A 15,899-nucleotide genomic window follows, 5' to 3' on the forward strand; every position below is an offset into this window, starting at 1 on the left:
TTTTTCACTACATTTAGTGCTTTCTAGTTTTGATTTTTGACTTAGAATATTTTTCTCTCTAGCTCCTTAGAAAGCTGTTCAAACAGTGCCAGCAGCACTGGTCACAGTACCTGCTCTGTCAGAATGAGATGCTTTTTCACATTTATAGGATACATTTGTCCAAGTTAAGGCTGGCACAGCTCTGCTGTGATACAGTGTATCTAGGAATATACAATACTGAAATGGGGATTTCCAGCTGCTAGACTATAGAAACAGTACATTTAATAACAAGCAGGAATATTTTTGACAACTTTCTTTTAATTCTAAAGTGTTTCACTCTAGGAAATGATCTAGACCAGTTTTATGTATTTCTGCACCAGGATGTGAGCAGGAAACATTTCAGACACTCATCACTCTTCAGGAGAATGTTTTACTTCAGACTTGCTCAAGGTGCAAGGGTGTGATCAGTCCCACGTTTCCCACTCAGGCTTGAAAGAGAAGTTACCTTTGGAGGAACACCATGTCAGAATATTGAGAAAGCTGAGGCAGCCTCCTGTTCATTGTCAAATATTTAACATCCTTCTAGGGCACATGTTTAGAAGCTTTGTAAACTCTGTACCCTCCTCTGTTTCAGCAGGTCACAGAAACCAGATCCTTGTGTAGAAGTAAAAATAAAAATAACTTCACATGGAGCTTGTATTCTACTGCTCTTTGTACCAGTAAATCCAAGGCCAGGGTCCAGTATGAGAAGGTAGGAAATTCCATCATGTTATGGACAATGCTTCTCACAAAGACATCAGATGGAATATGTGAATTCCAAGTTCCAGATATTACAGAAGATATCTACACACATAGTCTATGTCACCTGGGACTGAGAGGTGTTTTCAGATGATTGTCCACATCACATGACAGAACAGCTGGGATCTTCATTTTGCTGCAGAGAGAAAACATGAAAACATTAGGCTAATTAGCATGTGTACAAGCTTATTATGTCTTGCTGGTTACCTACTTGATCCTCATATAGGCAGGTAGGGTTTTTAGCACTTTGTAGATTTAGTTACTTATTAATAAAGCAAAGCAGATTTTCAAGAGGCAGAACATGAACTGTACTACACAAGTCTTTAAGTCCATGCAATGCATGAGCCTGTGCCTTCCTTAATGAAAGGCCATCAAGCTACCCATGACTACCTTGGTTCCTAAGCATCAGAACCTAAGTGGCATGCAGATACATGCTGCCCTCATTAGGAGGGTAAAAAGCAGAAGCAAAAAAGCATGGAAACCCTGCCTTCCTTTAAAGCCCAGCATGCATTCTTTCCATTATTTTACTGCATGCAACAAAGTTAACTTTTGTTTACTAAGCAGCCATTTCAGTACTACCAATGCAGCAGAAGCATATAGCTACTAATGTCAAAAGTTTGATAGGAATTCAGCAAACAGGAATGGCATTAAAATTTGATTGGAAGTATTAGAATTGATTCTTACCATAAATGGCACACAACTGTATTGTAAAGTTGCTGATAAAACAGATTAGAAGTGTAAGGAAAAAAGTTACTTTTGCTTTCCATCATTGATTACCAAACAAGTCATATTAGTGAACTCAAAAAAAAATGCCTTTTAAAATAGAAAGAAGCCACCCTTGAGGAGAGGCCCTATACTGAATATGAAAAGAAGCTTGTGTCACTGAGAGCCCAAAGGGCAGAACAGCATCATAGACTTCCTCAGTAGCTTCTTTAACAGGGTCTCACCATCCCTCAGTGAGACTGAAAATATTACAAAAATGTGCATGCAAGTCAGAAGACTGATAAACATCCTTTAAGCCACATGGTATTATAGTAACAGATATTTACCCAGATTTTCTGTTTGAAAGGACCAAAAAGTAAAATAAAAAACCAGCAGGCAGTTTAGCTACTTTTTTTTCCCCAGAAAGACAGTACTAAGTTACTTTTAAGTTAGTTTTTAGACAGATACATTATGAAAATATCTAGGAAATGGTAGTGGGAGCTTTGACCTAGTGCAGTAAGATGCAACTCCTCCTTGTAACTGTGTAGGATCAGTTTTAGGAAGAGCTGTGGTAGCTTAACATGTGAGCAGGAAGGAGAGAGTTTTTAGCTAAGCATCCCCTTGCTCTCAGGCTTTGGACCTTGTACCATAGTACTGTTTCAGGTAAAGATACAAACAAACTTGAGTCAAGAACAGTCTATAACTCTTCAGTTATGACCAACTTAAAACCTCATATTAGTTGATTTAGACTACTTCAGCAATTAAAGCTAGCTAATAGTATATCAAAGTACAGTAGGAGCATCCAAAATGCATCAGTTCAGAGTTATATTGTGGCCAGTCAAAAGCCATTTGAAGGGGCTGGAGAGTCTTGCACAGGATGCAAGTTTGTAGCCAAAAGTTTGTAAGTCTATTGACCTTAAGTTCACACTGAAGTAATCTTAAAAGCAAGTCAGGGACACCGGAGTGTCAAGTAAGTCACTTCATCCCACAGAAGCAGGTAGTGTTTGCACAGTGTTCTGTTCTCAGGCTAACAGCTTTTAAGTTAATTCATAATCAGGTATTTAGGTGAAATGGACATTAAAGGCTGTAATTTTCAGTGTGTCAGTAATAAGATATCAAATAATTAATGCTGCTGTTTGATCGTACTCAACCAGAGAATAAGCAAAACTTCAGTTGCATTTCTGATGCGAAGCCATGCAAGCTACATCCTACGTGGGACAAGAGACTGCAGCACTACTGATGAAGCAAGTTTTCTATGAGGTGACAAGCATGGATCTCACCATCTCACCTGCTTAAGGATGCTCACAGGAACCACTATCATGAAACCAAACAACATTTCTTTTTTCTTCTTCTTTTGGTCTGACATCAAGAAAAACATTAAGAGTTGCGGGATATGAATAGTACTTGAAGAAGTATTTTCATTTAGTAAGGACAAGAAATGGCCATTGAATGACTCTGCTGATAGTATGTATTTAAACTTCAGGCAGCTTACCTGAGGTGCAAATGCCACTTCACTTCCAGTTATTTCTTCATAATCATCATCTTGCTCACTTTCTTCTCCTCTGGGTACAAGCATTATCTTCCTCTCTGCGAGTTCCTAGAATACAATTGAATTGCCACCAAGACCCCTCAGGAATTAAGCACTAACAAGTTTAGCATTAGGACAGTAGAAGTGTTTTATTATTTCACTTACCTCCCCATCATCTGTAATGAGTGTAACACCAATATTGTCCCCAGCTCCCCAAGACTTCTGAGACTTCCAGACCAGATCACTAGGACCTGGGCTTACACCAGCAGCTGCACCCCAGATCTGCAACAGAGTTAGTGTGAGCTTCTGAAGAATCTTTTTCTGTGGTTAGATTACAATTCACTCATATATATTTTATATATAATAATATAATTATTAAGTATTTTAATGCCAAAGACACCCAGTAGGAGAAACAGAACCACTATAATCCCTGGCAAATTAGTTCTTTTCAGGACTACCAAGAATGGAGGTAAAGATTTTCTAGCTGAAGACTGTAAAACAGTGCATAAAAGGCTGTTAACAGCTTCTACCCAATGGAGAGGTAGCCCTGCTTGGCCATACAGAACATTTGAGTCACAGAGCCAGGCCATAGTCCCAGACATGCTCAGGGCTGCAATTTGTGTGGGCAAGAGCCTCTCACCTGGGGTCACTCTCAGATCTATTGAACAAGCTCCTCCACAGTTTGGAGCAGCAAGTGTAGAGTTCAGCTCTTTGATCACCATGTACATGTACTTAAGAGTATGATTTTAGAGCCAATATTTAGCTTAGTACTACAAATCATGAGCTCAGCATTGCTGACCTGGAGTAGGCTAAAGATTTTAGTAACAGTCTCTGCACAACTTTTATCAAGTCACAGGAGTATGGGAAACCCTAAGAAAAAACTAGAATACAATGATTCTGTTAGAGCACACTCCTGTCTGGGATGACCCAAGTTCAGTTCAAGCTTTAAAGAAAATTTAATTTCAGATCAAGGTGCTGCAATGATTTTTCCCATATCCATCTCCACATAAAATAAGAACTTTAGTTCTTTAGACACTTGCAGTACCTGTCTAGATATTTTCCATATTACAGGAATCTCTACTGACATCTAACATCAGAGCAGAGATCTGAGGAAGTTTTGCAAACCCAGTACCTACTGTAACTACTTGGCCTGCCTGAAGAGTGAACTGTGAAGGAAACTTGTAAGTAACATCTGCCACACTTCCAATACGTCGTCTCAACACCCAGCCATGTAGAGGTTGATCCTGTGGGACAAGAGATTTCTCTGAGCATTACAGACCAACACCATATAATTCAACCACAAGGTTCTTTCCAGACTCATGGGCCAGTTTTAATCCCCCTCCTGTAGCATACAAGTATCTGACAATTTTGAGGAAGCATCCATGTTTCCATTAAAACTTCCCAATGTTTTCTCCCTGTACTTTAGGATTAATCTTAGTCAAGCCATACCTATTCTTACCTTCCATTAAAGGGGGGGGGTCATGATGCTCTTTGCCAGGGAGAGTCTGATAAATGAAGTTTGCCATGGCCACCTACTAACTCTATATATGTATATATACACACATGCATAAAAAACACCTTAAAACTTCATGGGTCACTGTGTATTTCAGGCTGAAATTACTAAACTACAAGTCACATGTTTTGAAGTCCTGATGATGAATTCTAATAGTGCTGGATTTGCAAACTAAACTAGTCAAAGAATTAGCTTATTGGCTAGATAAACTCTCTGCATGGATTAGATATCATCAACTCTATTCAACCTTTTAGCTGTTTTAAGTGTTTTTGACTAAGATGAAGCCATCTTTATCTAATTTACTGAAGCACACTATTTAGTTCATCAAGGGTCAGTAGTACTTCTGATAGTGCTTGCCTAAATCTGATGACAAACAGCTGAAGGTGTTAGATTTCTGCATAAGAAAACCCCCTGCACCCAAAAGCACCTCCCAGACAGCCCTGGGAGCAGAACACCTGCAGTACCAAAGGGTCAGTCTCTGATCTGTCACCAAGCTAAAGCCATCCCCAAGCAGTCACACATTGCAATGCAGACTTGGAAATGAAAGTACCTCATCAGAGTGGTTTTTAAGCCTCACAAATTTCCCATCTGCATCGATCTCTTCAATAGATATATTTCCAGTAGCTGAAACATGCTGAATAGTCTTAAATGCAGCACTATGTTCCCTCTTTTTGGTTTCTTTGATTTTCCTTTTCTTCCCGTGCAGGAACCGTCGCCCCTGACTTGCTGCTTGAGTTGCTGTGCTGTGTGAAGATGGACTGGGTGACAGCTTTAGCCTAGAAAAGAGTCAGATAACGTTCACCTGAATATCAGATGTGCTTTTTTTCTTCTCACAACTACCCTCCCACTATATCCAAGCCTAATAGCTTCCTATATACAAGCTTTCCATAGGGTCTTGAATACAAAATTTTACTTTTATTGGCAAGAGTAGCTAAATGGTTTGTCAAGTTTGGAAGACAGCCCCAAAGTTCAGAGCAAGCTTATATTGATAAGAGAAGATTGACAACTGCACTAAATATTCACTTAAAGTATCAACAGACAAAGTCTTCAGTGAAAGTTATTTTAAGTTTTTGACCCTTCTTAGCGTGAATTGAGAGTCCATGTTCTCACCACACATACAAGATACCATGTCTGCATAGACAGGAGTGGGTCCAAGTCCCCAGCTTCATTCATGGAACTTGAGTGTTCTTTGATAGATCTCTGAGATGCAGCACAAAACTCAGAGAGCTGAGGAATGTTTAATGGACCTTTGCATTTAATCAGCTGGGTTTATGAAGTTACTTCACCTTACTATACCATGTGGTAGATGTGGGCTATAAATACCATTTACAGAAGATTACACTTCAGTAACTGAATTACTAATGACGTGCTTAGCGCTTGTTTCTTGTCTCCTCATTCTGAAGGACAAACAGTGTGGAGGTCTTGGATGAAGCAAGTTCTCATAATGAAGATCTCATCATAGCCTACCTCTGTTCCTCTCCTTCCAGCATCTTCCTGTATGCATTTATTTCCAAATCTAGAGCCAGTTTCACATCTAAGAGATGCTCATACTCTTCCAGCTGTGCTTGTGCCTGCTTCTGAGCTTGTGCCATTTCTTCCTCCTTTTCAGCCATGCGCCTTCGATGGAGATCACGATCATAATCCAGCAAGTTCTGTAGCTCCTTTACTCTGCTCTCCAAAGCAACATTCTAAAATTATGGGGATCAGGGGAAAAAGTAAATCAAATCATAAGTGAAGATTAGAGAGAAGAGGCCAATGTTTTGAATCGAGAGTAAACTGAATTAATTATAAGGTTATACAAATAAAGACAGCACCTGGGTTTGATATTGATTAACTTGAGATACCAGAGTATCAACTCTCTTCTGTGTTTCCATCAGTTCCTCCCGAGCAGCATTGGCAAACTCAGTATTTCTTGCTGCAGTTAGCTGGGCATTCTCCATCTGTGGATAAGTCACTGTTAGTTACGAGTTGCATATTACCATGTATTATAAATAAGGAAGGAGAACCAAATAATTTTCACCTGTCACACCTGGAAATAGTTATGTTTTACTAAAGTGTACAGATACCAGTAAAGTTCAGGTCAGGAAGTTCTATATTGCTTTTGGGGGGGGTTACACAAGTTTGACATTTATGTCAGAAAAAGTAATAATCAGGTTGTGAAAAATTGCTGGATTAGGGTATTTCAGTTAGTGGACATTGTATAGATATTAAGTAAATTGATTCTCCAGAAGACTAATGGAGAATATGTTTAGAAGCTGCTTGTCAAAGCATAGGGCTGCAGGATATTGGGTGTACAAATCAAACTATTATCACTCTTCCCCAGAAGGTCTATTATTAAAGAGTTCCTGCATCATTACAAGCAGCATTGAGTTCCTCTAAAAATAGCTCAATCTTGAGATGTCCCAAGAAAGGATAAAGTGCTCCTACAAGAGGCACTTATCGACTTTTCAGTGGAAACAGAAACACAAGCATCCAAAGGAATTCCCTGAGTTGGTATGCAAGCTGGTATGTAGGAAAAGTTAGGTTTTATTCAAGACTGAAATTGCTTAATACAAACAACACGCCTTGGTCCTGAATCTGTCAGAAGTCTGAAATATGATCAACTTTTCCTAATCACTCCCTGTATTTATGCTTGAACCAGTTTGTTAGGGATCAAATGTTTGCAGAAATCCTCTGTCAAATTTGACACTGCTTTGAAATTCCGTGACAACTTATGCCAAGAAGCTCTGCAGTGAATGCAGGGGCTCCATCAGTCAGCTGTCTGTGCCATTATGACCTTAATTATGTCAAGGTGCAGAGAACTTCAGCTTTGTTTTACTGTCACCTTTTACAAACTCACCTTTGCACTGAATGTTCGCTCCATCTCCTCTTTGTAACCTTGAATTTGTTCTTCATGTTGTTTTCTGAGCCCCTGCAGAGCATCTGAGAGCTTACTCTCAAATTCTCTTTGACGGCCAGATTCTACTTCTGCTATCCTGCTCTCATGGGCTCTTTTTGTCTCCTTGAGCTCCTAGGAGAAGAAATTTCTCAGAGAATAAACAAGCAATACAGTTTGAAACTGGATTTAGTGTACCAGGTTCACAAGTCCTATTGAAGCAGATTTATCATTGAGTACCCAGTAATTTATATTTATGCAGATCTTATTCATCCATTAAGTCTGGCACATCCACCTTGCTGCCTCGCTATTGTTTTTCCACCTCACTGCCAACATTGCTTAAACTAATAAATGTAGTAAATATTTGATTTGTAAGACTAATTCTTTGAACTAGGTAGATTCTGTTTGTTTTTTTAACTTAGAACACATGCACATACACTTCAGTTTCTTTAAGCACTGTTACTTCACCTATTCTTGTTTTATTCAAGAAGTTAGAGAAATTAGAATTCTCTGTCACTTAAACCACACTTTGAGATTCCTACCAGTGAGAAGGAAGCTGGTTTACATTCATATGTAAGCCATTCATTTAGTTGTATGTACTGCCCTCTCTCACAAAGTTGGGAACACAAGTTGCTTAGAGGAGATTTAACTTCTACAATTACTTTAGACTTCAGGCAAACACCTGGAATAATTTAACAGTAACTAATATATGCACTTGCACAAAGTGATATATTGGGATTTCAGTTGAAAATTCTCATATTCCAGATACCTATTGCTACTATCCCAGTTAACATGAGGTTGTGTACTTTCCTGAGCCGTCCTAGCTAGGTGGATTTTATGAGCTGATGGGCTGCCATAGGTTGCTAGTTACCTTTTAAGAGATAAAAGCAATGTTAAGATGGGCTTTAAGTGCATCCAGGGATCATGGACACCTAAAAAGATGCCTTGTTAATAAGCTAAAACATACATCTTCATGAAGGCGCTTCTGGAACGTCATTTCTTCCTGCAAAGTTTTCATATGGTTTTCTAGGTCCACCCTCCTCAACATCTCACTGTGGAGATGCTTTTTAGTATCCTCCAGTGACAGATTCAGCTAGAAAAGACAGACAACAGGGTTATCAGAATTAAGAGGTATTTTTTCAAATTAAGGCAGCCAATTTGTTACAGGCCATTCAACTTCATTCCCACAGCAATCAAAACACGCTGGGTGAGTGAAGTGGGTTGCTCTGTGTAAGTTCTTTTTTCAGTGGGATCCAGAATATCAGCAACAGAGAGAATCCTATTTAATTGTCATGTCGACCAGATTTCCCACAAGGCAAATATAGAACAGCCTTTAATCTCACCAGCTGAATTTGACTCCTCAAAGTAGACTTCTGATGAATCAATTGTACTATCCATATATATTCCTCCCCTTTACCAGTATTATTATTCCAAACTTCTTTTTAACTTCTAACACAATTTTTTGACACTTAATGAATAAACCCCTCCAAATATAGTCTATGTTGACAAACTATTATACCCTTCCAGTACTAGACACTTCCCTGATGTATTAGAGAATGCTACAAGGACTATAGCAGTACATTTCATCTTGCTTTGACTTTAGAACAAGAAACATTACATCCTATGGTCATAGAATTAAAAGTACCTACAACAGAGGAAGTTTTAAGGAAACCACCATTAGTAGCATTTGCTTTCAGCAAGATTGTGGAAATCTTTTTGTCTACCTGTCACTGTCATAGTTAACAGGCTTTCTCTGCTTTTAAATATCAATAACTAAAACCAAGCAAAAACTGCAGGGGTGAAAGCAAAGTTTAGATTCGAGTATCAAGCCTTACACTGAGTACTTGATCCTTTAATTCACGGAGCTCATTCTCCAAAGTCCGGTTCTCATTCAGGGCTGTTGCTAAATCAGCTTCCTTCGCGTTTAGCTGTGCATCGAGGTCTCTCACACGGGCCTGGGCCACGTTTAAATCAGTTTCTTTTTTTGAATTCCTACAAGGAAGAATTTTATGCTGTTAAGTGCAGCTGGTGAGGGAGGGTTTGTTCTCAATGTATTTCCCTTCAGAGGGGTCCGTGGTTAAACACCGGAGAGCTTAGCCAGGCTCACGGTGAGAGCACAAAACAAACCAGACAGGGCCCTCCGACAAGCATCATTTGTTACACCAGAGAGATTCCTGACCCATTTTCCAGCTCGTTCTGTGCGAAGCCCATGCGGAAGCCAGCTATTTTCCACGGCATTCCCAGCCAGAGAGAGAAGGGACGGCACAGGCCCTCCGGCTCCACGGGGAGGGCTGGGCACGCTCAGCGACCGGAGCGGGACCCGCCTTCACGGACAGCCCCGCGGAGGCCGGGCCGGGCCCTGAGGGCAGCCCGGGGCCGGCAGCGCTGGTCCCTCACGGGGCGGGGTAGCTGAGGCCGCCGGCGGTGCCGCTCCGCCTCCCCCGGGATGTCCTGCCCGCAGCACACAGGGAGCTTTGTGCCCCGGAGGCCACCGGCCCGCCCGGGAGCTTTGCCTCCTGCAGCCCCTCAGCCACCGCCGCGAGTGACTCCCTGCCCTCCCTCACGCCGCAGCGGAGTTACAGGGCGAGGGGAGCTTTAGTGCAGAGAAGAGACCATCTGCAGACCAGTGCCCAGGTACCACCTGCATGGCCAGCACACTTCACTTGCCATTGGCACCACAGGGGAGGAGTGCGAGAAGGGCCCACAACGAGTTCCTCTCAGGGAAGAACGCACTGATAATTCCCCAGACTGCTCTAACTTTTAAAATCCCTGCAGTTGCCTGCCCACTGTCCAGAGCCCCTGCTCAAAACTCGTATTTGAGGTTACAAAGAGTAAAGGAAGTTCTCAATTTATTTTGGCAACATCTGTTCTGCCAAGTGGCAAAGTTGTGTCAATTCGTACAATGAGTTTTCCAGTGGATAACTGAAACCGGCTGGCAAAAGTCCAAAGTAATTCCACAGGATTGATCAGCTCTAGAAAGCTTGAGCTGCAAGGAAAGATTGGAAAAAACTAAGGGTTGTTTAGTCTAGAGAAAAGTGACAGGAGACAGAACAGTTTTTAAATACATGAAGGACTGCTACATAGAGTTAGGGAATCTGTTTTCCATGTCTATTGTGGAGAAGACAGGGAGCTCCAAGCTTAAATTGCAGGGAGGAATACGTGGGTTAGATGTTAGGGAGAGGAAACTAACAGTTCACCACTGAAACACACTGCCTGGGGGGGGGATATTCTGGAATCTCCATCATCTGGAATTTAAAATAAGGGTTACACAAAATCTGCTGGAAGGGATGCAGGCATGGCCAGTTCCAGCACATGCCTGGGGCATGGGGCTACATCAGGTGCTTGCTGAAGGCCTTTTCTAGCCCTGCTCTTCAGAGACATTTACTCTTTACTCAGACTAGGAAAACCATAACTCTACTAACAGTGAAAAACAAGATAACATGCTGTAGTTTTAGTATTTACAGGTTTCTTTCTTTTCTAGGTATTAATTATTCACCCTCCTTTTGGAGTCTCTGCTATCACTACCACTTACTGTATTAGATATAGTATTAAGTATGCCAATAACACTACTTAATATTGACTGTTTCATCCTACAATAATATAAATTTCATTCTGCAATCAAAGTGTTTGCAAAACTGAAATTCCATTAGTGTCTGTTTTAACAGTCCACTTTCCAATGTAAGCATCTGACAGCCAGGCTCAGGTTTCCTGGATATTCTTTCCCAAAAAATACTATTTTCAAAAAGCCCTGCAGAAAGACATTTCATCTTTAAGAACAACAATTTAAGAAGTCTCCCTTTGACAAGAGCATTTACTACCCTTTTAATCCAAGTTTGGGGTTCAGAACACCACTTTACAGCCCTGTGCAGCAAGCAGTGACAGTTACAGTACTCTGCAACATTCCATATACCAACCATTCCAGAGCTAAGAGTGGCCTACAGACTATCAATTACAAGCAACAACTTTGAGGCACTGCCAATCACATTCCTTGTAAATCAGGATGTCACATATGCTTGATCTGGAGAACTTAAATAATTTTACCAAAAGATTTCAGGTATGTTTGAAACAGACTCCAGTTTGTCAAGACCAGAGGATGTCAGCAGCACGTACAGAATTCATTCACGACATCAGTTGCTACACTGTGTTTGGCAGGTTCAGGAGCAAAATGCACATCCATACTCCCTGGTGCAGAAAGGAACTGGTCTTGTCTTTCTCTGCTGTGTTACTGCAGTTGCTTTGACCTTCCCGAGGCTCTGAATTCCACCAATACACTTATCTACAGCTCCTCCTCCCCAAACATCTTTGGCCTACTTCCAGTCACCAGTTTCAGTAGCAAGAAAAAACCAAATGCAATCAGTTTATTGTTGTCAAAAACTTTGAGTCTCTTAATCAGGGATTAATAAGAGCCAAGAGTTAATGCTGTTGGGAAATTATCTGGTGACATTTCATTCTATAAGAGTTAAACAGCCACCAGGTTATTTAAAGGGTGTATATATAAGGACACGATAGCCTCAAAGTTTGTTCCAAGTCATCTGAGACATTTGCAGTAAGGCAGCCCAGATACAACACACATTAATATTAGGACTTCAGTCTAGTCCTTTCAGAAACCAATAGGTACCAGGTATCATTTCCCACGGGCTGTACATTTAACCACTTCTAAGAAGTAGTTACTGTAAAGGAAAAAAACCCAACCCAACAGTCTAGAGGACTGCATAGCTGCCAAGTCTAAAGCTTTATAAACAAAGCCAGAGTTACACAAACACAAAGAGCAGCAGAAAAGTCTTAGAACAGGCATTACCCCTCTCCTCACTGTCCACTCAAAGTGGCTGGTTAGATTTACAAAACAGGTCTGTGAGCCAAAATCCAGCATGACTGAGACAAGCCCAACAACTATGCAGCTGAAAACAGAAGCTTACAATAAAAACATGTTATTCCTAACTAGAACAGCTACTTGAGTCCGACTGAGTCTATGAAGGGGCAATACTTCCTCCAGGCATTAGAAGAAGCTGGTGCCTAAATTTGCTCTGACACAGGTTTATAACAAGACGTAAGGGGCCTGTGGACATCCAAATTATTACAAGTCCATAACTGATGTAGGGGTACAATGGGGCATTACAGTAACTAGCAGTGCTAGCAGGGTGTATATTTCTATGAAGGAAGCTTGTTGGGATTGGACGCTTGTTCACACACCTCTTCCTCCTTCAAGACAATGGGATAGCACTTACATTGCCTTTGTTCCAGGCTTGGCAAGCCTAGACAAATAATGATTCCAGGCTCAGGATACACATCTTACAAGAAAGTCAAGCTAGAACAGCAGGCAGCTCATCTGAGACTTAAAAGCAACTAGGAAAACTTCTGAGCAGTACCAACCTGCACCAGGTCAAGCCATACTGCTCCCAGAACTATCTTCTCTCTGTATTCCCCTCTGGGCAAAGTCTGAGCTAAACAGCCCAAAAAAGATGCATGCTGACTCCATACAAACACTCCTTCCACTGCTCCATAACTTTCTAGAACCTTTCCAGCATCTTGAGTGTTTGTAAACACGGGTGTGGTGCCAAACCCATGCCGCTATGAATTCATAGCCCAGAAGGACACCCAGCACCCCACATTCTGCAGGAGCCCCATGCCCATCTCAGGCAGGTGCTGATGTGACCCCATAGCATCGGAGGTACTCGGCAGCGTGCCCCCAGCACACCTTCAGAACAGGCAGCCGGACGTCTCCTAACCCAAGACGCTCCAACCCCAGAGGGCAACACCTTCGGGGTTATCACGCCTGCACGACCCGGACACGCAACATCACCGCGCACTCCTCCCACAACCCACGGGCTCCTGCCAGAAGCATCCCCTTCCCCTCGCCCTGCAGACACCCCAAAAGAGGCGGCTCCCCGGGGCGTCCCCGGGCAGGGAGGCCTGCTCGGGGCCGGGGCACCGACCTGACGTGCAGCTGCCGGTGCTCCTCGCCGATCTTGCCCAGCTCCACCTGCAGCGTGGCCCGCTCGATGGCGATGTCGTCCAGCGCCCGGCGGGCGTCGGCCAGCTCCGCCTCGTAGCGGAGCCGCAGGCAGCCCAGCTCCCGGTCGCTGCCCGCCTGCTGCTCGTTCAGCCGCTGCTGCAGCACCGACTTGTCGGCCTCCAGCGCCCGCACCCGCTCGATGTAGGCGGCCAGGCGGTCATTGAGCTGCCGCAGCTCCTCCTTCTCCTGCAGCCGGCTGAGCCGCGCCGGGCTCAGCGGGGACTCGGCGGCGCGGCTGGCGGAGCGGCTCCCGCTGGCCGGCGTGGGGGGCAGCGCCGTGGCCATGGCAGCCTCCGCTCGGGCCCCGCCGCCGCCGCCGGGACCGCCCCGCGCAGGACACCCAGCGCCCGCCGCCGCCCCGGTATAAATAGCCGCCAGCTGCCGCCGGCCCGCAGCGAGAGTGGGCAGCTTAAAGGGCTCGGGCTGTGCCCCGCGGCCGCCCAGGCCCAGCCGAGCCCTGTAGAAAACACTTTTTTTTTTTTTTTTTTTTTTTAATTTGTTTTTTTTTCTGCTTTATCTTTCACATGTGCCTTGCTGCATCTTATCAGTCCAATGGTGCTGCCCGGAGAGGGCGGGGAAGGACAAACCTACCGCAGCCCTGCGTTCTCACAGACCGGTGCAAGGGGTCGGGGCGAAACCAAAATCCCAGTTTAAGGAAAATACACGGCAGCTGCAGTGATGCTCACACTCCAGCATGCTGCTGCGTCAGTGCTCTGCCTGTTGTGTTTGGGATTTTTTTTGCAAATTGTTCAGCTGATGAAAATAGCCCTTTTTGTTCTGCTCTTTGTGGGCCTTTTAAGCTTTCCTGTCAGCCATCCCACTTATATAGTGTTCTGGTTAAAAGCTGATGTTGTGTGAGCAAAAGGACGAACAGAGGTGGAAAGAGAAGCTGCATGAAGACAAATGTGTGAAGCAGTCTGTAAAGCCTTACACTAATTACATCTAATAAAAATCAGTGTTTAGTAAAAAGGTTGCTTCAGCACTTCTTTAGTAGTGATATGAATGGTGATAGTTGTCAGTTTTCTCCAGCAGCTAATTAATTTACTCTTTTTACTTACATTTTTGAGAGCAGATGCTGTAGGAAACTCATTCAGCGTGAGCATAAAAATCTCTGAACGTTACTGTAACTGTTAATTACGCTGTTTGTTGTAGCAGTTACAGGAAACATCAATTAAGATCTTAGCTTATTATTATACACAGAAAAATAATCTTGGCATAATCTTAGAGTTCTTTAAATGTAAATACAGATTTTTATGAAGATTGTAGTCATAAAGTCAAGCTTCTTTTTATAGGTGGACAGGCAGGTAACCTAGGAGAACAACATAGCTGGCCCCAAGAGTTTAGCTGGGGAGTTTAGAATTAAGTCATTTATACCTCTGGATACAAAGTTACAGAGTAGAGAAGGATATAGAAGAAAGTATGGATCCACATCAAAGATTTTTTTTCTGACCATCTTTACACATTTTGTATAAAAACCCAGGATATAATTTCAAGATTCTAAAGCTATGTGCAGCATGGGAGTGACACAGAGCCAGACTGAGCTCCTCTGGTTCTTGTCCGAGCAACACCACCAGGAAATTCTTTCCTGCAGAGCTGTTCCAGTGTTTTATTTTGATATAATGAGTACTTGTTTGTCCTTCATTGCCAATAGAAATCTCAATTCAAGAAAAATAAAAAGTGCAGTTTAAATCTGAACATGTACCTCTAAGACCAAGATGTGTACATCTGAGGGCTTCTTTCAGCTTTGATACCTCAGTCCTCTACAAAGAACACTGTGATCCTATGCCACTGCCATGCTTGATCATTGCATGTTACTGGCCAGCTGTTCAAATACGTGGTATGGTTTTGGAACAGATGCAGAACAAAGCAAGAAATCTGCTATTCTAAGAATATTTTTCTAGCCTGCCAAGGCTTTGTAATAATGCAAACAAAAACAGCTGAAAGAAATAGTCCAAAAATAGTCTGAGCTAGTTTTATCTTTTGTGTTCTTTACCTACTCTCCCTGTGAGAGAACAGAAGGAGGCAACTTAAGAAAAGCATAATGGAAGTCTGTTGCTGATTCTTTTCTTTGTGACATTTTTTTCTGACTTCTTCTTTGATAGTCTGTATTGCTTAGACCATAAATATAGCTGAGGAATTCCTGCAGAGATAAGCTTGTGCCATCCTTTCCTACTGTTTCAAGTTTAAAGATACTAAGAATATTCCAGGATTAAGAGATAGGGAGGAAAAAAATGTGGGAAAAAGTACATATCCCAGACTAAATCACAGTAAAAACTATTCTACAAATAGTCCTTTTACAGTAAAATATAGATATGGGAGATTTAGAAGCTATTAGCAGATGCCACAAAGTTGGCATAAAAAAACCTGTGGATTTTTTCAAGTATCTTAATGAGCCCTTGATCCTGAGTTGGTGAAATTAGGTGAAAAAAAGAATACAGCAATGAAGTAATACAATAAAAAGCAGGAAAAAGTCAGGTAAAATTTCGTTATC

The 15,899-nt window shown here is 42.3% G+C and overlaps 1 protein-coding gene across 1 annotated transcript; it reads right to left on the reverse strand.

The window, feature by feature from the left end:
* Window positions 1-703: 703 nt before the first annotated feature.
* LOC309578411 (lamin-B3-like) lies at window positions 704-13,693 on the reverse strand (the record flags this gene model as incomplete). The annotated part of the gene is made up of 12 exons (XM_082291035.1): window positions 704-913; window positions 2,768-2,838; window positions 2,972-3,076; window positions 3,173-3,289; window positions 4,144-4,251; window positions 5,071-5,296; window positions 5,988-6,208; window positions 6,335-6,460; window positions 7,360-7,530; window positions 8,363-8,488; window positions 9,231-9,387; window positions 13,329-13,693. The coding sequence occupies 11 exons, from the start codon at window positions 13,691-13,693 to the stop codon at window positions 2,797-2,799; spliced, it is 1,764 nt and encodes a 587-aa protein (XP_082147161.1). The 3' UTR covers window positions 704-913; window positions 2,768-2,796.
* Window positions 13,694-15,899: the final 2,206 nt, after the last annotated feature.

Source organism: Coloeus monedula, assembly GCF_965178545.1.
Source record: "Coloeus monedula genome assembly, chromosome: 14".
In the NCBI taxonomy this organism is placed as follows: Eukaryota; Metazoa; Chordata; class Aves; order Passeriformes; family Corvidae; genus Coloeus; species Coloeus monedula.